Source organism: Leucopleurus acutus (assembly GCF_964270905.1).
Source record: "Leucopleurus acutus genome assembly, chromosome: 7".
Classification (NCBI taxonomy): Eukaryota; Metazoa; Chordata; class Mammalia; order Artiodactyla; family Delphinidae; genus Leucopleurus; species Leucopleurus acutus.
The window spans coordinates 24,151,004-24,173,187 of record NC_139150.1 but is presented as its reverse complement, the minus strand read 5'-3'; the positions used below and the strand labels follow the sequence as shown (position 1 = coordinate 24,173,187).

Here is a 22,184-nt window from a genome sequence, read left to right as displayed (position 1 = left end):
GGAGGTTTTTATTTTGCTTTGTTTTTTTTTAACCAAATTCTAGTAGTCTTAGTGCAAATAATAAATACTAAGAAATAAAACAAGTCTTAAGAAACAGTTACATTTCAATTAATCATAGACGTGTCTCTCACCCTCACTTCTCTTGAATTACTCTCTAATTCACTCCACTTGAACTTGGAATACCAATACCCAATGCTGCAAATTTTCTGACCCTGGATGAAATGTAACAAAACAGACCTCAACTTATTTACATGCTTTCCTCAGAACTTAAAGCAGTTACTCCTACTCTACACCAATGCTTTACCTACACTACATGGAATCACCAAAGAAAAGGAAAAAGTTACCTGATCTCTTAGGAATCTTTTAAAACTCACAACTAGTCAGCTATGAACTAGGTAACCTAACTCATTTAGTCACCAAAGGTTAAATCAGATTGAATCTAATGACTTTATTTTTTTTCTAAAGTCTGTATTGAATTTGTTACAATATTCCTTCTGGTTTATCTTCTGGTTTTTTGGTCATGAGGCATGTGGGATCTTAGCTCCCCAACCAGGGATTGAACCCACACCCCCTGCACTGGAAGGCAAAGTCTCAACCACTGGACCGCCAGGGAAGTCCCTGAACCTAATGACTTTAAATCTCCTTTCTCTCATCTCTAGAGGACAATTTCATTTCAATATACACAAACTGGGAAAATACATAAAATCACCTACTTTAATCAAAGTAAGAAAATGTAACATATTTGCAGCACTATCATTTGCCAAGGATTGAACTCATTTACTCATACCAGGTTTTTAGACAGTGGAGGTATACATAGCCATTTGTGTATGTGTGTTTGTGTGTGTGTGTGTGTGCAGTGGTGGTGGTATGTGTGTGTATTTATTTATTTCACACACTGCTTATTTTCAATCCAATGTTTAAAAGCATAAGCATTGTCAAGAGTCCCCCCTTTCTTGTTTCAACAGAAAGAATGAAACCCTAATCTTTACACCCAAGAGTCACATTTTGATCTATTTCCAAGAGGTACCACATCTTTCTTAAGGCCTGCTATATTTTCACTGATGATTTTTAAGGCCTTATTGTGTTTAAAGACAATACACATGAATGATGTCATCTTTTGCTATCTGCCCTAGGGATCTAATGATATTAAGTCAGAACTACTGTATGTGGACAATATATCAGAGACACAGCACTCCTAATATATCTGCATTAGCCTTTATTGAAGTTATTGAAAATTCCATGCTGATCATGTGAGTCATTGACCACAGATACCTCACACTTTGGGAAATACATAAAATTAGATATCATAGGCCATGACTACAATCTTTTTTAAGATAAAAATAAAATTCTGGAATACTAGTTATTAAAAAGGACAACATATAACATTACCAGCCAAGAGAATCAGACAAATATTTCACAAATTTATATTTTTTAAAAATTACTGTGTTATTTATAGAAAAAGTAGCCATAACGAGTTCTCTTTCCTTTTTAGTAACTTCTGCCTAATGTGCTCTCACACAACAAAGGAGATTAGAGTATCAGACTGGGTCACATTATAGAGCTAAAAAGGAATGGAAATCACAGTGAACAAAAGGACTACAAGACAGAACTTACACACACTTGGACAAGGAGATATCATCCACATCCTAAATAAATAGCTTTGAGTTTTTAGCAAATTGTACTGTGACGATATTAATGCTTCATGACCTTCCATAGCTTATAATTAGAACTTTAAAAACAAAAACTTAGTTTGACATGTGGACAGAAACAGGGTGAGAACGGAGATTTGGGGGGAAGTTACAGAATTCAATAGCAAAAACCAAAATCCAGGTGTTTGTTTACCTTCTTATTTAGCCAGTGCCAGAGCTTGAGGATAGGGGGGGTAAGGTGAGAGAGAGAAGATAAGAACAGGGGCATATCATTAGAGAATACAGTAATAGCATGAAAAGGAAAGAAAAGAAAATCATTGAGAGCATGAGGAGGAAATTATCTCAGACAAAGGAAAAACTGGAAAAAAAAATTGTAATGCATTAACAAAGTTTTTAAATCAAGTGAATGTAGCAGTCCTTTAAGATACACGATTGAAATGATGATAACCACAAGCTTTGTTGGCAATTCAATAATTAAAAATACATAAAAATAACTTGAATGCTTATAGGCTTGAACTTTCACACCAAATTCCAAAGATCAAAGTGATAATTAAGATTTTTCACATATCATGCACCAAAAGGATTTTCAGTCCCTGTATAAACTAATTTATGTTCATAAACTACATTTTCATTGAACTTTGTAGTTATAGCTTTATAATACTACTTATTTCACATTTCCTAGAGTAAAACATTTCAGTGCTCATTTGGAACAGTGAACACCTGGCGAAAAAGCAGACATATCTAAGATTCTGATCAGATTTGGTGCATTTCCTTCCATTTCCAATTTTTTAGGCACACATTTTTCTACCATATATAATATCCTTTTTTTCACATCAACATTATGTCATCTACACCTCACAATATTTAGCACTATAATAACTCATGCTGATTAGTGGATACATAATCTAAAAATCAGTAAACATAAGATTTAAGGCATTATTAGTAACATAAAAAGCATAAAAACTAAGACGCATAATTTCATCAGAGTAACTAAATGCTCCTTGCAGAGTTTTCCCTAAAGTACACTCAATACATGTTTAGACACATACTTAAAACAATCTCCTGTATGTGGATCATTTCAAAAACACTGGTCCAATCAATTGCAATTAAACAGAAAAACAGATTTATTCCCCAAAGCAGGAGCCCACATACATTATTATACTACACAGAACATAATTTTGACATCAATTATAATTAAATATTCAGTTTGAGAGAGCCATTTATTCTGGTATGTATTACATATAACAGAAAATGCTAGTTTTATTCATTTTACTGTCTCTCTTCCTTAAGAAGGACAGATTGACATAAATTAGAATAAAAATGAAAAATTTTTACAAGGCTACTCCATAACAAATACTTTTTGACACCCCTGGAACTTCAACTGACACAACTGTAGAGTTTTCCTAAACGAAGGGCTCCAAATACAAGTACATGGGAACACTGAGAAGGGGATTCAGTTTCTATCCCATCCGATAGTGCTAAGACAAAGAAATTAATTGAAGTAAGAGTTACCCTCTTTAAACAGTTTGAAGTGATAAATCTGCTCTAATAAGATAAAGCTTCACCTTAATCAGGGAGATGTGATAAATATGTTGAAATTTGTGAGAAGTTTTAGCTTCTTTCTTATTTAAAAAATTGAAAAAAATTAATAAGAACACAATAGGCAAATTACAAAAGAAAAATATAAACAGCCAATAAGCAAATAAAAGGATGGTCAACCTAATTTTTATTTTTAAAATTTTCAAATTAAAACAACACTGAGATACTTCGCTTTACAAAACTAAAATGGACTTTTTGTTACACTATAACATCCAGTGTTGGCAAGAGCTCAAGGAAATGGGCATTCTCACATGTTGCAGTGGTGGGAATTGAAACTGGCAAACTTTCTGGAAGACCATCAGGCAATATGTAAGAAATGTATCCCCTGCATCTCCTTCGACTTCCTCCCCACTCACATGAACTCCAGTTACTGTTCTCATCTATATCTACATTTGTTTCAACTAACAGTGTTTCTCAACCGTAAGTCATGGATGGACCTGTTAAAGGAAGCAGTCACTAGCCCTGTGATGACGTCCAGGTTGCACAGCGTGGCACATAAAAAGGCCTTCGTGATCCAGTCTCACCTGATCCTCCAGCCTTGCCTCCCACTAATTACCATTTCACATATCCCAGCCATTGCCATTTTCCTGGTGTTCCCTAAGAACTCACGCTATGGGAGTCTCTGTGCCCTTGCACTGCTCCATCCACCTGCTCTTTTTGCCATGTCTACCTAATAAACTCCTGCTTGTGCTTCAAAATTTGCTCTGGCATCACCTCTGCTGCAAAACCTCCCCTCTCCCACCGCTCTCCGACAGTGAGTCATTTCTTGCTCAGTACTACCACTGTATCCTGTACACACTTCTCCTCCCCAAATTACAACAACAGCTTAACACTTATATAGAGCTTACTGTGTACCAGATGCTGATCTAAGAATTGTACGTATATTAACTCATTTAACACTCACAACCATTCTATGAGGTATACCTGCTATTATACTCATCGTATTGGTAAGAAAACCAAGGCACAGAAAGGTTAAGAAACTCATCCAAGGTCACATAGCTAATAAGCAGAACAGGGATCTGAATCCAGAGTTTGAATTCAGAGCCTATGCTCTTAACCACTAAGCCTCTGAATCTAACTCAGCCTCTAAATTTTAAGGGGTTGCTATCTCCCCATCAAACACAGCTTCTGTACCTAGTTTTCCAGGATTCATCTGATTTTCCCTAAGACTTAGCATAATATCTGACACATAAGAATTTTCCCAAAAATATTCACTGATCTGAGCCACCACCTGGCGATATAATTTTAGGCAAGTCACTTAACCCCTATAGATTTCAATTTGGTCCTTATAAAATGAGAGAGTTGAACTAGGTGCTCCTTGTCTCCCATTTTTAAGATGTAAAAATACTAACACAATACTTACTGAAACTAAATCTATCCCATCCTTATATAAACCATAATTCTAAACTTTAAATTTCATCATAGAATTAGACATTAAATGTTCTATCCACAAATAAAACATAAATACCAATATACCATAAAATGGAATATTTTAGACAATGAAATACATAAACCCCATTAAAATAGCTCAAGTTCTTAAAATACAATACCTTGCTATCAACTTTCAACAAGAATTTTCCAAGCCCGATAATTGGCCATGGTGCCAGGGCTTCCTGTCGCTCCTTCAGGAAGTGCTCTATAACCTGCCACCACACCAAGCAGCGCTTCTCCAGGAAGTTCACAACGCCAAAGTGAATAACGAGCTTTTTGAGTATCCATACTATAAGGAAGATGAGAAATACACACATAAAAAAGATAGAGATTACAAAGTTTTAACATGAATAGGTTCCTCAATTTCATATAACTTCCTAAAACAGTAAAGCTAGTGCTAAAACACTGTTTTTTAAAAAAGGAGAAGGGAGAGAAGAAAGTTCAAAATATTCCAAATTCATGTAACTGGGACAATTTTCACACAATCCCCACCCACCTATATTCCTCCTTCTCTGTGAAGTCTTAATCCTTGAAGCGGTCAGGGATTCACAGCCTATATAAACATAAGATACCCTGATCATGAAGATTTCAGTGACTACAACCTTGGCCCCTCACGCCTTACCCTTCCAGGGTAAAGAATACTAACCCCTGACATGTCCTAATCTCTTTGGCTATTATAGCTGCTCTTGCCAAATTTTGTTCTTTTCCTTAGATGTTTCATGTTTAGTGACCAGAGGAGTATAAGGTATTCCACATGCATCATGATTATACCACTGCAGGGCAACATGTTCATTTGTTTCTATTTCTCTACTCGATGCTGCTCTGTACATCTGAATCTCTTACCGGGGTTTGGTAGAGAAGCAGGGTGAGTACGAGCAGGGCTGTCACAAACAGCTGTGTACTATGTAACTTCAGTGGGAACCACACAGACTACAATGTGAAAATACCCCTCTGCAGGTGGGCAGTGTGGTGGCCCTTCAAACAGAGGTTAAGCCTTCTGTTAAAGGCCAACTAAGAAGGTGGAGGGACTAGAAGGAAGTGCTATTTATCTGTGAGGGTTGCCTTGAAGTTTGGACCCTAGATAATGGATCCCAACCACTATAATTTCCCTAACTCAAGGGAGTTTTGTGTCATTAGTCCTGGCCTTATAATCTAATAGTTCACAGTTTACTATTTTGAACCATGAGGTTAGTGTTACATGCCAATTCAACAATTCCTTTATCAGCATTTTTAAATCTCTGGAGAGGTCCTAGGAAAGCTCCTATGGTCTCAAGAATAAGACCAGGGTAATTAGAGTTGTAAAAACTTTTAAGGGGCCACCTTGTTCACAGCCTGCTCTCCCTTTTTAGTTAAAAAGATGGTAATCCCGTGAGCCATGGCCGCTGAGCCTGCGCGTCCGGAGCCTGTGCTCTGCAACGGGAGAGGCCACAACAGTGAGAGGCCCGCGTACCACAAAAAAAAAAAAAAAAAAAAAAAAAGACAGTAAAGTTATCTCAAACATAAAAATCCAAAAGTTAAGAAAAAAGTCTTCCAAGGCAAGACAAGATCATAATTAACCAATTACCTGCAATAGGCACTGGCAGCAACTGTACAATCCACAGGTTCAACCAGATCTGGACTCCAACAATGGCCCAAAGGAGAGACACAAAGTAGATATCGCTAGTTTTCTTCTTTCTAAGAAATGTTCCAACTTCAGGCCTTTGTCTGCCCAAGGTGGGTGAAGGGGAGGAGGGTGAAGCAGATGAGGACAGTGTTGGAGGGGGTTCTCCTCTGTCCATGGTTTCTGTCCCTGAAGAGGGAAAGAAAAAAAAAATCCCCCACATATTAAAAATAAATAAATAATTTATTTATAAGTTATAAATAATAACATTAATAAACAGTAATTCAGAGAAATTGCTAGGCTATCCTAGTTTAAGCTTTCAAAATGCATTCTGACAGTATGATCACATTGGGTTAAAAAAGAAAAAAAGACTTGGATGTATGCTTGCATATGCAATGAAAAAGGTGTAGAGAATTAATGCTGTGTTTACATCTAAGGAAATTAAGTTTTTTGGGGAGTAGGGTTGAGTATGAGAAATGTTTTACTTTTTACTTTATATACTTAACATTGTTCAAGTTTTTTGTTGTTGTTGTTGTTGTTTTGCGGTACGCAGCCCTCTCACTGTTGTGGCCTCTCCTGTTGCGGAGCACAGGCTCCAGATGCGCAGGCTCAGCGGCCATGGCTCATGGGCCCAGCCGCTCCACGGCATGTGGGATCTTCCCGGACCGGGGCACGAACCCATGTCCCCTGCATCAGCAGGCGGACTCTCAACCAGTGCGCCACCAGGGAAGCCCTGTTCAAGTATTTTTATGACATATATATCATTTATATTTTTATGTATATCATTTAGACAAAAAAACTGAAGAAAAACACAAGACAAAGTAACTGAGAATTATAATTAGCCCATCAAAATTACCCAAACCATATAAAGCAACAAATATTAACATACAGAATTCTTTATTTAAAAATTCCTCCTGGGCTTCCCTGGTGGCGCAGTGGTTGGGGGTCCGCCTGCCGATGCAGGGGACGCGGGTTCGTGCCCCGGTCCAGGAGGATCCCACATGCCGCGGAGCGGCTGGGCCCGTGGGCCATGGCCGCTGAGTCTGTGCATCCGGAGCCTATGCTCCGCAGCAGGAGAGGCCATGGCAGTGAGAGGTCCGCGCACCGCAAAAAAACAAAAAAAAATTCCTCCTCTTTTAACTTTACAGTAGATGTATTTATATATATTTCTGAAACAATACGGCTTTTCAGCGTCATTTTACCTAAATGGAGCCAACTGCCCTTACAAGAACCAGCCAGGGATTTGCAGCATATCTTTCTCTTAAAATTAGATATGAAAAATGACAGACTGCTGGCGATGAGGAATTTTCAAATACAGGATATCACTCAATTATTTCACGAGGCACTGTTTTCTAACAACGCGACTACTATTACATTTCACTATTACTCAGAATATACCATGATGATGGAAATGCATAAGATCCTAAAACCTGCATTTTGCCTTCCATAAAAAAAGTTAATGATAAAAGTATACCATATTTCTTAAAGTCTAGGTAAAAAAAAACCACGAACACCCCTAATCTCAACGCCCTATTTGCCCCATTGTCTTTACATATTTTACATAGTTGTATCATGTTCCACTTATGACCCTTCCCACTTTCTCCCTTCAGTTGAATGTCAGCTCCAGGAGAGCTAAGACCTTGTCTATCTTGCACTCCCCTCCACCGATTTCCTAGCACACACAATAGTAACTGACATATGGAACATACTCACTAAATATTTGTTCTAACAATGCCTTCCCTGTTATTTCATAATTTTCATAAGTAACCACACAGTAACCTTCTGAGCGTTATGTCATAATTTCCTTAGTGTTTCTTTTTAATGTGAAATGATTAGTTGTGAGTACATTTTTACTACTGATATAACTAGCACCATGGTAAGTCAGCCCACCTCACCAGAACAAACATTCTACCCTGAGGTTTGGGGCTAAAGCGCAAGCTAATTATAACATGCTTCTGTTTGACCCTCTCTGAATATCTTCCTAATTTGGAACCTTCACGTTGGTGGATGTGGCAGATGTTTAGAAGAACAGTAAGTCCATAACTAAAACATCATCCCCTTTCCACGTTGAAAACATGATTCGATGTGCAAGAAAAATAACATTTTCCTACTACCCCAAATGCCTTTTTCTTAGCCGATCCCTTCTTTCAAAACTTCTCTGAAGTCCATTCTTCAAAAATAGCTCATGAAAAACATTCCTTAGCTCCCAAACCTCTGGCACTAATGGACCTCTTGGCACAGAGAGGGACGGCCTTTTACATTCCTGAATCCTGTGCAAGTACAGTGTGACTTTAAATCTGGTATAAACCTATCAGCTGGATCTTATAGGAGCTTTGCATGCAGAACAACCAGAGGGCTCTGTTTTAAGGGAAACAGTCAATATACTAACAGCATGAGGCATGCAAAGCAAACTTTGAGAATAAAAGCAAGAAATGCCAGAGAAATGAATGACTGGAAGATGGAAAATAAAAAACAAAAGAAAGAGCTGGAGAAAGGCAACAACAACAACAAAAGCAACATAAAGAGTCAGAGCAGGGCTTCCCTGGTGGCGCAGTGGTTGAGAGTCCACCTGACGATGCAGGGAACATGGGTTCGTGCCCCAGTCCGCGAGGATCCCACATGCCGCGGAGCGGCTGGGCCCGTGCGCCATGGCCGCTGAGCCTGCGTGTCCGGAGCCTGTGCTCCACAACGGGAGAGGCCACAGCAGTGAGAGGCCCGCGTACCACAAAAAAAAAAAAAAAAAAAAAAAAAAAAGAGTCAGAGCAAAGTAGAACAATGGAGGAGAACTGACAGTTGCAGAAGAAATGGAAAATAAAAGGACTAAGTAAGAGAAAATATGGACAAAGGTGAATAGGACACTAAGAAAAGAAAAATAACACGAAAGTGAGAGAGAATAACAAAAGAAAAATAAGAAAAGCACTTTTAAAAAAAAAGGAAAGAATGAAGAATCAAGATAAGAAACCTAAGAAGATAAATAATTAAATGTATGAAAAAAGTGATATATGAGAACAAAGATGAGAAGGAAAAAAGTGTAAAAATAGGAACCAGAGAGAAGAATGAAGGACCAGCAAGTAGCATTTTGTGGTGCTAGTGTCTTTCTTAATTTTATATTCTACATATATTTCATTTTCCGGAATATTCTGAAGGCACTCCTTCACAACGTCAGTCACCTGCAGGCTGGGTAGAGGGCTGGTCCTCAGTACTCGATTCATACCCTGTGATGGAGATGGCCAAGGTTGCTAGAGTAGAAGCTGCCATGGAGATAACTTGCCCTGGTAACTCCGCTCCTGTAAAACAAACATGCATTTTTTAAAACTTTTTAAAGGCAATGGACAAAATGGGAAATAACCTGCAAACTGAAACATACTCCTAAGTTTTCAACAGCAATAAAACAAAATGGTTATTACTGACCCACCAGACCAGTGGTTCTTCGCCAAGGGAGAATGCTTAAGAATCAACAGGCTACTGTACAGCACAGGGATCTCTACTCAGTCCTCTGTAATGATCTATATGGGAAAAGAATCTAAAGAAGAGTGGATGTATGTATAACTCATTCACTTTGCTGTACACCTGAAACTAATGCAACACTGTAAATCAACCATACTCCAATAAAAAGAAAAAAGAAAAGCAACAGGAAAGTCTGCTAAAAATGCAGGTTCCTGGACTCTCTGTGTATCTCTCTCATTTGGGAACTTGATGCTGGTGCACGTGGCAGATAGTAGATATATAAATGTGGAGTGCCATGCTTATATTTTTTGTACTTCACAGGTTAATTTTACTGCACATCTCTGCTGAAATACACTGCCACACCAAGTCTGTGAGCTTCTTGAATGCAGACTTACTTTCCTTTGTATTACTAGCTCCTAGCACAGCATGGAACAGCCCATACTTGCTCTCAATGACAACATTCCATGAGTGAATATGCAAATGTATGGGTATCATGCAAAACCATATACAGTTGATCCTTGACCAACACGGGTTTGAACCGTGCAGGTCCACTTATACACAGATTTTTTTCAATAAATATAGTATCTGTATTTTTATTTTACAGATCTTTAAATTAACTAAGTGTGGGGAAAAGTTTTTGTTCGATGAGAGATCACAACATGTGGAATCAAAAGAACTAGGATTTGGGCTTCCCTGGTGGCGCAGTGGTTGAGAGTCCGCCTGCCGACGCAGGGGACACGGGTTCGTGCCCCAGTCTGGGAGGATCCCACATGCCGCAGAGCGGCTGGGCCCGTGAGCCACGGCCACTGGGCCTGCGCGTCCGGAGCCTGTGCTCCGCAAAGAGGCCACAACAGTGAGAGGCCCGCGTACCGCAAAAAAAAAAAAAAAAAAAAAAAAGAACTAGGATTTGAATTCTGATTCTACCCAAACTGTTTCAGCTTCCTGCCCTTGGGTGAGTCATTTATCAATTCCTTTGTTTCTGAGGCAGAGACAGGAGCTCACAGATTTTTGACTGCATGGTGGAGTCAGTGTCCCTAACCCTGACATGGTTCAAGGGTCAACTGACTATCTATAAAGTACATAATTCAGCACAGGCGAAATCCACTGCTTGAAAATCTAAAAGATCATCACTACCCTGTTTCACGTTACAGGTTCTCATGTTAAGTTCCTAATAGGTAGTAAACCAAGTTTAACCATTTGCACGAGATTCAAAAAAAACATTCACTGGTCAATGAGGTCTGTCTATGATGGTCAGCCTTTAATTTGCTATGGCAGACAACACAGACTAGCTCACACAACACCTCATTCTAGTGTGCTTTCTTGTGCCCTAGAGACTGGAAAGCTAAGGACTGTATTTCTTGGACTCCTTTGCAGCTACAGTTCCACATGTGATACAGCAGAACACTTGTGCAGGCACGCCTGTGCAGACTTGGAAGCCCTAAGTGACTCACTGTAATTTGGAAGCTCTCATGTCAAATACAGTCCCATGGTTTTTCTGCAGGTACTTAGCAGAAGTTCCAGAGGTTCTGCTGTCTGATCTCCAACTTTGTGGCAAGCAGCAGCAGCTGTGGCATTTCTGCTCAAACAGTCCTTTGGTGTCGTTGAGCATTTCTCCTGGTTGCATTGCTTCTGCATGTCAGATCCAAGCTTAACTGTCTGCTCCTTCCAAAAATTCTGTATGTACGAATTCTTTATACTAACCAATACCTCTTTCTATTTAGACTAGCTGGCATGGATTCCACTGTCCAACTGAGAACGCTGAGTGTTCTCAGTCACTAAATCATACGTACGCCCACACTCATGCAGCTGGGACCTCTGGGTAGGCCAATATTCAATGTGACAACATAAAGCTCTGCCAAGCCGAAGAAAAGAGCCATGACCTTCAGAAGGTCAATGAATTACGGCTTCAGATAAACTCTGCACACCCAACAAATTCAAGGCTGGCCGTGTCCTAGAGGGAAGCAGGCCAGGGGTCTGAGATGGCTCTTCGGTAGCCTCAGCCATCAGGATCAAGCACACTCATCTGGCTCAATCATATCCTATCCCTCCTCTACTAAATGCCTCTGTAACCTGAAAGAGGTTTAATTTTTAGGCAATCCAAGAGAAACTCAAACTCATGATCTGGGAAGACAGCATAAGCTAGATATCTGGATTGGAACCTATTCTCCTGGCCTAGATATCTAAGGTGCTTTTTTGATGCCAGTAAGAGAACAAGGGCTGACAGAAAAACACAGTGTCTTTCATGTCTTACATGTTTCCATTACTCACTGTACTGAATGCTGGGGATAAAAACACAGACCCTGCCCCCATGGAGCTGAGTGGAAGAGACAGATACGAACTAAAGAACCACACAGATAAACGAATGTATACAAATTGTGATGATTGCTATAAAGGAAGAATACTGGGTATTTTATGAGCTCCTAACAGAAGAAATCTGACTTAGTCTGGAGAATCAGGAAAGGCTTCTCTTTAAGAAGTAAAAATGGGGACTTCCTGGGCAGTCCAATGGTTAAGACACCACCCTTCCAATGCAGGGGGCGTGGGAACTAAGATGCCACATGCCATGAGGAGTGGCCAAAAATAAATAAATAAATAAAATGGGGTTTTATTAAAAAAACAGAAAGTTTCCCAAATGATTCTTTAAAAAAAAAAAGAAGTATAAATGAAGCTGACATATAAAGAATGAGGAGGAATTAACCAAAGGAAGGTAAGTAATAATATTTTGGATGATGGAAGCAAATAGGAAGGCTGTAAGTGAAGAAACTGGTATGTTAAAGACAGTGAAAGGTCAGTGTGTTTGGAGCACAGTAGGAAACTGGTATCAAATAAACAAGGCTGGAGATGGTAAGCCAGATGATGCAAGTCGCAGAAGACCATACTAAGGACTTTAGTCTTTATCCCAAAAGGAGCAGGAAAGCACTGAAGAGTTTTAAATAGGATAATTTTTTTTACTGAAATGTTATTGAGATAATTGTAACATCACATGCAGTTGTAAGAAACAATACAGAGAAATCCTGTGTACCTTTTATCCTGTCCCCACCACCCCGCAATGTTAATATCTTTCAAAACTGCAGTACGCTACCACAATCAGAGTATCAGCATGGATACAAGATACAGAAAAGTTTCATCACTGCAAAGATCTCATGTTGCCCTTTTATGACCACATCTCCCCACTCTGTAAATAAATAATCAGTTTTGAGATATAAAAAGATCATTCCTACTGTTTGGTCAAGAACAGATTAGAGAAGACCAAGAGTAGGTAGAGGGAGATAAGTTATTGCAGTATTACAGGCAAGACATGAGGACAGCATGGTCTGCAGTGGTTAACAGGAAAGATGTTGGGAAAGCGGCTGCATTTAAGAGACATGGAGTAGTCAAAGTGGACCAGACTTGGTGACAAAACAATAAACGGTTCAACGATGACCCCCAAGTTTCCAGATTATGATCAGACAGAGAACGTGTAGGGGAAATGGATGAAGATTTTGGGTATACTGAAGTTCTTTTTAGACTTCCAAATAGAAATTTAAACACAAACTGATTACATCAGAGACCAGAGAGGTCTTAGGTTCCTGTGTGCCCACAAGAGATTTCTTGGGGTCCACTCAAGAGAAAAGGTTGGGAACACCTAATGACTAGTGGCCTGGGACAGCACAGTAAGGTGGGGAAGGGGGAGGCTTCCAATCAAAACTCAAAGAAAGGGCTTCCCTGGTGGTGCAGTGGTTGGGAGTCCACCTGCCGATGCAGAGGACGCGGGTTCGTGCCCCGGTCCGGGAAGATCCCACATGCCGTGGAGCGGCTGGGCCCATGAGCCATGGCCGCTAAGCCTGCGCATCCGGAGCCTGTGCTCCGCGACGGGGGAGGCCGCAACGATGAGAGGCCCGCGTACCTCAAAAAAAACCCCACAAAAACTCAAGGAAACAAAGTATTCTCTCATATAAGAGTAAAGACTAGTTCAGGGTCCTCAATTACTAAACCTACCTCTTCACAAGTAATTTAATGAAGTGGTAACTTATCCTTGAGAAAGTCAGAGAAAGAAGTCCCCTGATGGTTAGGTAGCTCCAAAATAAGAAGATCATTTTATAGCTCCTCAAATACGGGCTTTCAGTTTGGCTGCATTTTGGCTTATACTTCTAAACTCCCACTGAGCATTCATTCATTCACCAAACAGGTGACTAGGCCATGTTGCTGGGATGAGAGACTAAGTTAAGACCCTAGTCTCAAGCTCAGTCTAATACTTAAACTATCAGTTATGATTCAGTATGTTAAGAGCTAATGTAGATATAAGTGTAGAATATTGGGGGAGCACCGAGGATAGAAACCTAACCCATGCCTGGGAGAACAGTTTCCAAAGGGGCTATCTGACAAGAATGGTAAAAGATGCCATCCTTTAAATCCATTTAAGCAAGTTAGATAAAGAAGACAGAACAAGTTTAGCTTGGGGAGAAAGGAAGAGGCTGGTATCTTAGAGGACAGAGGTAGAAAAATTTTCCAGAAAGACAAAAAAGCAGGTGTAAAGACACAAAGGCAAGAAAAAGCAGAGCGTGCTGTTCAAAGAACTCTAGGAAGTCGAATAAGGATGAAACACAGGGTACAATGGTAAGAGTGGAGAGACAGGAGGATACAGAGGGAGAATGGAACCAGAGAGAATGGGACCTGTGCTCATACTTACTATGCACCGGGGCAGTACAATTCAGTGGTTGGAATCACAGGTGAGGAAACAAGAATGCCCAGGTTCAAATCTCAGGTCTATTTCTTACTAGTTGGATGACCACAGGCAGGTTACTTAGGATCTAGATGCCTTAGTCTCCTCAAGTGTAAAATGCAGCATACAGAAATTCCTATCTCACGTGAGGATTAAGTGAAACAATACATATAAAATGCTTAGAACAATGCCTGCTGTGTAGGACTCAACAGAAGTTAGCTCAATAAATGATATTATTATCACCATCACCTTTATCAAAACTGTTGGCTTTGACAGGATAAACTATAAGCACAAGCCACTAGCACTCCTACAGTATTTGCCTGTACCTCTCATCCCCTCCCTGCTCTGTACTACAGCCGTTTCCCTAAATCTTATCCTTACATTTTTAGATCTCCCCTCAGAGCTATGCAAAACATCTTACATACAGTCATCACTGAAAGACTTGAGGAAAAGTTAAGATCAACAGATTAAATCTTCACAACTACGGTTTAAAAACTTTCTCCAACTTGCTGATATCACTAAAATATACAATAAATATTTAATAAGTCTTAGCTAAATCAATGAAAACTACGCAATATCATCCTAGTTAATACACAAATGACTCAGCAAATTTTTAGAATGCCTGAAACTTCACAAAGGAACGAAAGGAATAGCACACAGAAAAAATCAACAGAGTATTTGAAAATTACGGATATAAGATTTGGCAACTGCTCTTACTCATCAAACAGGTATGTACTTGAATGACTTTTGTCTAGTGATATCTTTCTGCACTTCAAAAACCCCAAGGGTTTGGGCAGAGAGATGATCAACTAGACAGAAGAATGCCAGGACCCGGAATCTAGGCAGACTCATGGTACTGGGAAAAAAGCCCCAGCTAAAAATAGGCACATAGACAAGGGAACATAATCTTGGGAGCCAAGAACTATAAACAAAGAAAGGAAAGAGCATCCAAGGTTTCAAGAGTCAATCTACCCAGGGAAAGGGCCAGTATTTTTTTTTTTTCCCCTGGTACGCGGGCCTCTCACTGTTGTGGCCTCTCCCGTTGCAGAGCACAGGCTCCGGATGCGCAGGCTCAGCGGCCATGGCTCACGGGCCCAGCCGCTCCCACGGCATGTGGGATCCTCCCGGACCGGGGCACGAACCCGTGTCCCCTGCATCGGCAGGTGGACTCTCAACCACTGCGCCACCAGGGAAGCCCGGGCCAGTATTAACTGGAGGGCCAAACAGCAGGAACCCACACATGTCCAAATAAGCAGACCACTGACATTAGCAGCCTAGCACCAGGGGACAGAAACTCATACTCTGGTATAAGAAATAGATCACATGTTCAGATAGTATCTGTTGATGCGGCTAAATCGACAATGGGCAAAATAATTTTTTTTTAATAATAGAGGGAAACATATTTTGAAGCCAGTCTAGATAAGGAGATACTTGATCTACTTTGTTCTCTTTCACAGGGACAGTTGAAGTTACCAGGAACACACCCAAAGATGCTTATTGGAAGGAGGCCCTTTACATCAAGTAAAATCTCCCCAGCATGTAAAGTTCCCTTTGAAGAAGCCTTCTGTTTCCATTACTAATGTGGAAAATACATCTCCTCCTCAACAGCTTCTAGTATCACTTCACTGTACTACTGGTCAGTAACAGGGGTTTGGATATGGACCACTAAGAGTTTCTCTAGGTCTATTTAACTGACAGCAGCAGAATTGGGGAATGACAGACAAGCAGTAAGAAATTTACTTTGCGCTTTTTCTTCCTCCAATTTGGGCTTAACTGGACCAAACTTGTTCATTCATATCACATGCTGTCCCAAACAATTAAGACAAGATGAAGCCTTCCTCACCAAGATATTTCTGGTCACTCATAAACAATTACCAATGTTAAGAGGAGCAGGCCCAGGTGTAATTGCCTGTACTTCTCATCCTGGGTGTCCTGGCTATTAAAGATACACCTGACACTTGTTTGCCTAGCTTTAGAAGAAGCACTTCTCAAACTCATAGTAAATGGCTCTCTGAGCCTAAGTTCCTTCACCTGTAAAACAAGTGTAATACTAATCTCACTGGTATACTATGAAAATTAAATGAGATAGCATGTTTTAAGAGTCCTACAAGGCCTCACGCATAGGGGAGACTAACAATACTTATGTTCCTCCTTTCTCACAGGCCCGGGGAACACACCAAAGCTGGATTCCAGGTTTCTGCCAAGTTAAGACTTCTGGGGCCCGGGAGGCAGAGACGCTGGGTGCTGTGCCTGTGGTAAGCCACCGGGGCCAACATGAAGACTGAAGGAGCTGACAACTACAACTGAGTGCAAGACAGATCCGCAGGGCTTCCCTGGTGGCGCAGGGGTTAAGAATCCGCCTGCCAGTGCAGGGGACACGGTTCAATCCCTGGTCTGGGAAGATCCCACATGCCGCGGAGCAGTTAAGCCCGTGAGCCACAACTACTGAGCCTGAGCTCTAGAGCCCACAAGCCACAGCTACTGAGCCCATGCACCACAGCTACTGAAGCCTGTGCACCTAGAGCCCATGCTCCGCAACAAGAGAAGCCACCGCAGTGAGAAGCCCGCGCACCGCAACAAAGAGTAGTAGCCCCTGCTCACCGCAACTAGAAAAAGCCCACGTGCAGCAACAAAGACCCAGCACAGCCAGAAACAATAAATAAAATAAATTTATTTTTTAAAAAAAAGACACATCAGCAGTCGATACTTTTTCAGGATGGCTGATGCTTGTCAAAGAGCCTGGTGAAAGGAAAGAACACTGGACGTAGGTTAGAGTCAAGGACGTAGGCTTAAATTTTAGCTCCGCCAGTCACCCATGGGATTGTGGGCAAATCAGTTAACCTGTTATTAAATGTCTTCATCTGCAAAACGGAGAAATCTACTTTACAAGGTTGTGGGGGGAATGTTTTGTTTGTGGATTAAAAAAGATAGTACACTTAAAAGCATGGTAGACACTTAACATTTTTCCCTACATTAACTTGAGGTTCCAGGAAACACCAAGGAAGAGTTCCTAAGGTCTAAGAACTGAGTAAGGTCCCTGGGTTCAGAAAGAACCACTGAAACTAACTCAGCAATGATACATAAGAAGAGTTTTCTGGATCTAGGAACTAAACAAATTCATGCTTTGAAGTATGATGACATCCAAAGGATTAATTCTGTGCATCCAGCAAACCACAGATTGTAAAACAGCAAAAGATTCAAAGCTCAGAAGACATAGAGAAAGATGCCTACACAAGTGACTAGGTTACAAGAGCAGTCCTACAATGGGACAGTGGAGGTGACAAGGAAGGAATAAATGCACACAATGCCATGGCAGTACACTGAAGCATTCCCGTGCCTAACTATATTACAGTGACATCTACAGGAGGGAACTGACTATAAAAAAGGGAAAGGTTGTCCCAATATGGCTTGAGTTCTGATGCCTAAAAGAAACAAGGTACTAGGGGCAACAGGAAAAAAATATTCAGAAATTCAGAAAAAAAAAAATGGTTAAACAAATTTATTTTATGATGAGGATTATCTACACTAGAAGTCCATAAAAAGATTCTAAATCAAGAAAAGCCTATTCTGAAGTAGGCTGGAATAGGAGTAAACAAAACAAGGAAAACCAACATTTCCAAATCTGCTCTCAACATTTATTCTGTGTCTCTATGACTTCCTTTCTTGTAATAGTCTGGAATACAAATACCAGAAATCTGGGTTGCATGCCAACACACCACTATTCTGGGCTTATGGGGAATAATAATCAAACACAGCCTTCTTTTTTCCCAAGCTCAATACTTGGTCTTAGAACTCCTGTCCTCACGGCTCCCTAGGCTGCCATCACCAGCTGACTAGAATTTATACCCAAGAGAAAATCCATCTGAAACCCCTGGGTTAGACCTACTTTATTCGTATACTTGCAGTAAAGTACTTACTTAGCCCCGGACAAAAGCAGTCAAAAGGACAAAACTGTCCTCAAAATATTAAAAACAGAACTACCATATGATCCAGCCAATTCCATTTTAGGATATATATCTGAAGAAAACAAGAACACTAACTCGAAAAGACATATGTACCCCCATGTTCACTGTAGCATTACTTACAATAGCCAAGATACAGAAACACCCTAAGGGTCCACTGACGGATGATTAAAGAAAATGTGGTGTGTGTGTGTGTGTATACATACACACACATACATATATATATACACATACACACATGCGTGCGCGCATGCGCACACACACACACAGGAATATTATTCAGCCATAAAAAACAATGAAGTCTTGTCACTTGCAGCAACATGGTGGACCTCAAGGGTATTATGCTAAGTAAAAAGGGTCAGAGAAAGACAAATACTGTATGATCTCACTTATATGTGGAATCTTAAAACAAACAGCAGCTCAAAGATACAGAGAACAGACGGGGGGCTGCCAGAACTGGTGGTGGGGGTGGGATAAATGAGTGAAGGGAGTCAAAGGCACAAACTTCCGGTTATAAAATAAACAAGTCCCAGGGATGTAATGTGCAGCATGGTAAGCTATTGTTAATAACACTTTATTGTAGACTTGAAAGTTGTTAAGAGAGTAGGTCTTAAGAGTTCTCAGCACAAGAAGAAAGTTTTTTGGTAACTGTGTAAGGTGACAGATGTTAACTAGACTTATTGTGGTGATATATACAAACATGGAACCATTATGTTGTACACCTGAAACTAATATAATGATATATGTCAAATATACCTCAATTGAAAAAAAGAAAAAAAAGAGAGAGAGAGAGAAATGCCAGAAGAAAAAAAAAAAGGAGAAAACTGTCCTGGGGTGAGGGGTGAAGGATAAGCAGAGCTGTCTGAACCGCTACTATTAAGGGAAAGGGGAAAAAAAAGAGACAAAGCTTATCAGAGGAACAAGTGGAAACCACCAAGCTTTCTACAGTAGTTGCCAAAACAGGAAGTTTACTTCTACTGGTTCAATATATAACCACACAGTCTAACAGATTGTGACCAGAAAGAGAGGCTGAGCAAAGAAAACTTAGAAAGACAGCAAAATATAAAATAAAATATTTTTTATTTTCTACTCTCAGAGAGATAAGTAATTAAAGTTTCTTTGTTTCAGATAGTTATTATAAAATTCTAAACAAATATTTATGAATAAAAGATGTCTTGGGGCTTCCCTGGTGGCGCAGTGGTTGAGAGTCCGCCTGCCGATGCAGGGGACACGGGTTCGTGCCCCGGTCCGGGAAGATCCCACATGCCGCGGAGCAGCTGGGCCCGTGAGCCATGGCCGCTGAGCCCGCGCGTCCGGAGCCTGTGCTCCGCAACGGGAGAGGCCACAACAGTGAGAGCCCCGCGTACCGCAAAAAAAAAAAAAAAAAAAATTCTTACAATTGTCAGACACTACTCATCTACCAAATAAAATAATAAACAAACAGCAACTTAATTTAAAAAAACTTCTGTAACGTAGCTATACACATACACAGAAGTGCCACAAATAGCCTTGTGATTAGCATGAAAAGGAGATGTGAAAAATAACATTGCAGAAGTATATTCATGGACATAGAAAGGTGCTCGTGACATAATTAAGTTTAAAATGCAGTTTACAAAACAATTTCACTATGATCCAGTTTTCTTGTGTCTTAAAAAGTCCAAAGGCATAAAAGTCATTAGTTAACATTTTGGTATAATCTGTGGGCAGTGGGATTTTTAATGATTTTTCTTTTCTTCTTTTTGTTTCTATTTTCTAACTTAACTGTAACACACTGGTATTTGAGAACTTTTTTTTTCCTCTAAAAAATCTGCTGCAATTAGTAATTTGCTCTTGTAGTTTATGTATAACTATCAGAAAGAAGCAAGGGACAAATGTCAATTACTGTGGAAACTGTGCTGTTCAAACCTACCTCTCTGCTCACAGCCATTTCCACATGGCTGGCTAACTAGAAGTCCAGTCTGATGATCTCAGAACAGTGACGATATCTGCCCCTGCACCCCACCCCACCACAAACCCCGTACAACTCATTAGAAACCTGTATGTTTAACAAAGCGCTCTGGATAAAGGCCACGTGCAACCAGGGTACCTCAAAAACAATCTTTAAAAAAAAAGATTATTTTAAAAGGTTAAAATAATCTTTTAAAGAATAATCTTTAAAATAATCTTTTAAAGAAGACTAATCTTTATTCAACATTGTAGTGGAAGTTTCAGCCAGAGCAATCAGGCAAGATAAGAAATAAAAGCACCCAGATTAGAAAGTAAGAAAACTATCTCCATTTGCAGAGACATGATCTTATATATGCAAAATCCTAAAGAAGTTACAGAAACCATCAAAGCTATTAAACAAATTCAGCAAAGTTGCAGGATACAAGATCTACAGGGGTAAATATTCATGACTTTGGATTTGGCAATGGTTTGTTAGGTGGGACACAACACATGGAAATTAAACAAAATACTTCTGATTAACCAATGTATCAAAGAAGAAATCAAAAGAGAAATCAAACAGTATATGATCCAAAGAAAATGGAAACACAACATATCAAAATCTATGGGAAGGGGCTTCCCTGGTGGCACAGTGGTTGGGAGTCCGCCTGCTAATGCAGGGGACATGGGTTCGAGCCCTGGTCTGGGAAGATCCCACATGCTGCGGAGCAACTAGGCCCGTGAGCCACAACTACTGAGCCTGCGCCATCTGGAGCCTGTGCTCCGCAACAAGAGAGGCCGCGACAGTGAGAGGCCCGCGCACCGCGATGCAGAGTGGCCCCCGCTTGCCACACTAGAGAAAGCCCTCGCACAGAAACGAAGACCCAACACAGCCAAAAATAAATAAATAAACAAATATGGGGTTTAAAAAACAAAAAACCTATGGGATGCAAAAGCACTTCTAAGAGGGCAGTTTATAGCAATAAATACCTTCATTAAGAAAAAAGAAAGATCTCAAATGAATAACCTAACTTTATGTAGCTGCTTAATGGGCACAGCACTTTCCTTTACGGTGATGAAGATGTCTTGGAACTAGATGGAAGTAATGGTTGCACAACACTGTGAATGTACTAAATGTCACTTTAAAATGGTTAATGGGGGCTTCCCTGGTGGCGCAGTGGTTGAGAGTCTGCCTGCCGATGCAGGGGACCACGGGTTCGTGCCCCGGTCTGGGAGGATCCCACATGCCGCGGAGTGGCTGGGCCCATGAGCCATGGCCGCTGAGCCTGCACATCCGGAGCCTGTGCTCCGCAACGGGAGAGGCCACAACAGTGAGAGGCCCGAGTACCGCAAAAAAAAAAAAAAAAAAGGTTAATGATTAATTTTATGTTATATGAATTAAACCTCAATTTAAAATGCAAAAAAGGGGGTGGAAATGGTCTAACCATCTAAAATATTTGAAAGAAATTTATTTTCTGTTCAGAAAATACCACCAATTTAAAGCAGTTCATCATAGTATGTTTTTTAAATAAAGTTATTCTCCCAAATACTTCTTAAGAGTAATATTAATAGAATGCAGTATTTCTTACCAGAAGACTCTTTTCCATTCTGTTTTTCATAGAGGGTGCCCACAGACATCAGGAAAACAATAACCAGGAATACTGGAATTCTCCATGAGCCAGCCAAGGATGCTGCAAATTATTAAGAATTAACATTTTTAGTGAAATAAAAATCTAGCACTTGTCTTTAAAAGACTCAGTTTAGTAGACTGACAGAACAATCTGGCAAATATGTTAATAACAAAATTGTTTCACAGGGAAAAAATTTTTTAAAAGGCAATTGAAACCTCAATTCAGGGCTCCTCTCAGGAA

The 22,184-nt window shown here is 40.2% G+C and overlaps 1 protein-coding gene across 1 annotated transcript in view; it reads right to left on the bottom strand.

Moving 5' to 3' along the window:
• The window catches only part of TMEM245 (transmembrane protein 245), a gene marked incomplete at its 5' end in the record, with an annotated part of 100,249 nt that overhangs the window by 66,461 nt on the left and 11,604 nt on the right, over positions 1-22,184 (bottom strand). Inside the window, 4 exons of the mRNA XM_082842774.1 lie at positions 4,799-4,968; positions 6,244-6,468; positions 9,450-9,566; positions 21,903-22,004. Coding sequence (XP_082698900.1) covers positions 4,799-4,968; positions 6,244-6,468; positions 9,450-9,566; positions 21,903-22,004 — 614 coding nt within the window. The remainder of the gene's footprint in view (positions 1-4,798; positions 4,969-6,243; positions 6,469-9,449; positions 9,567-21,902; positions 22,005-22,184) is intronic.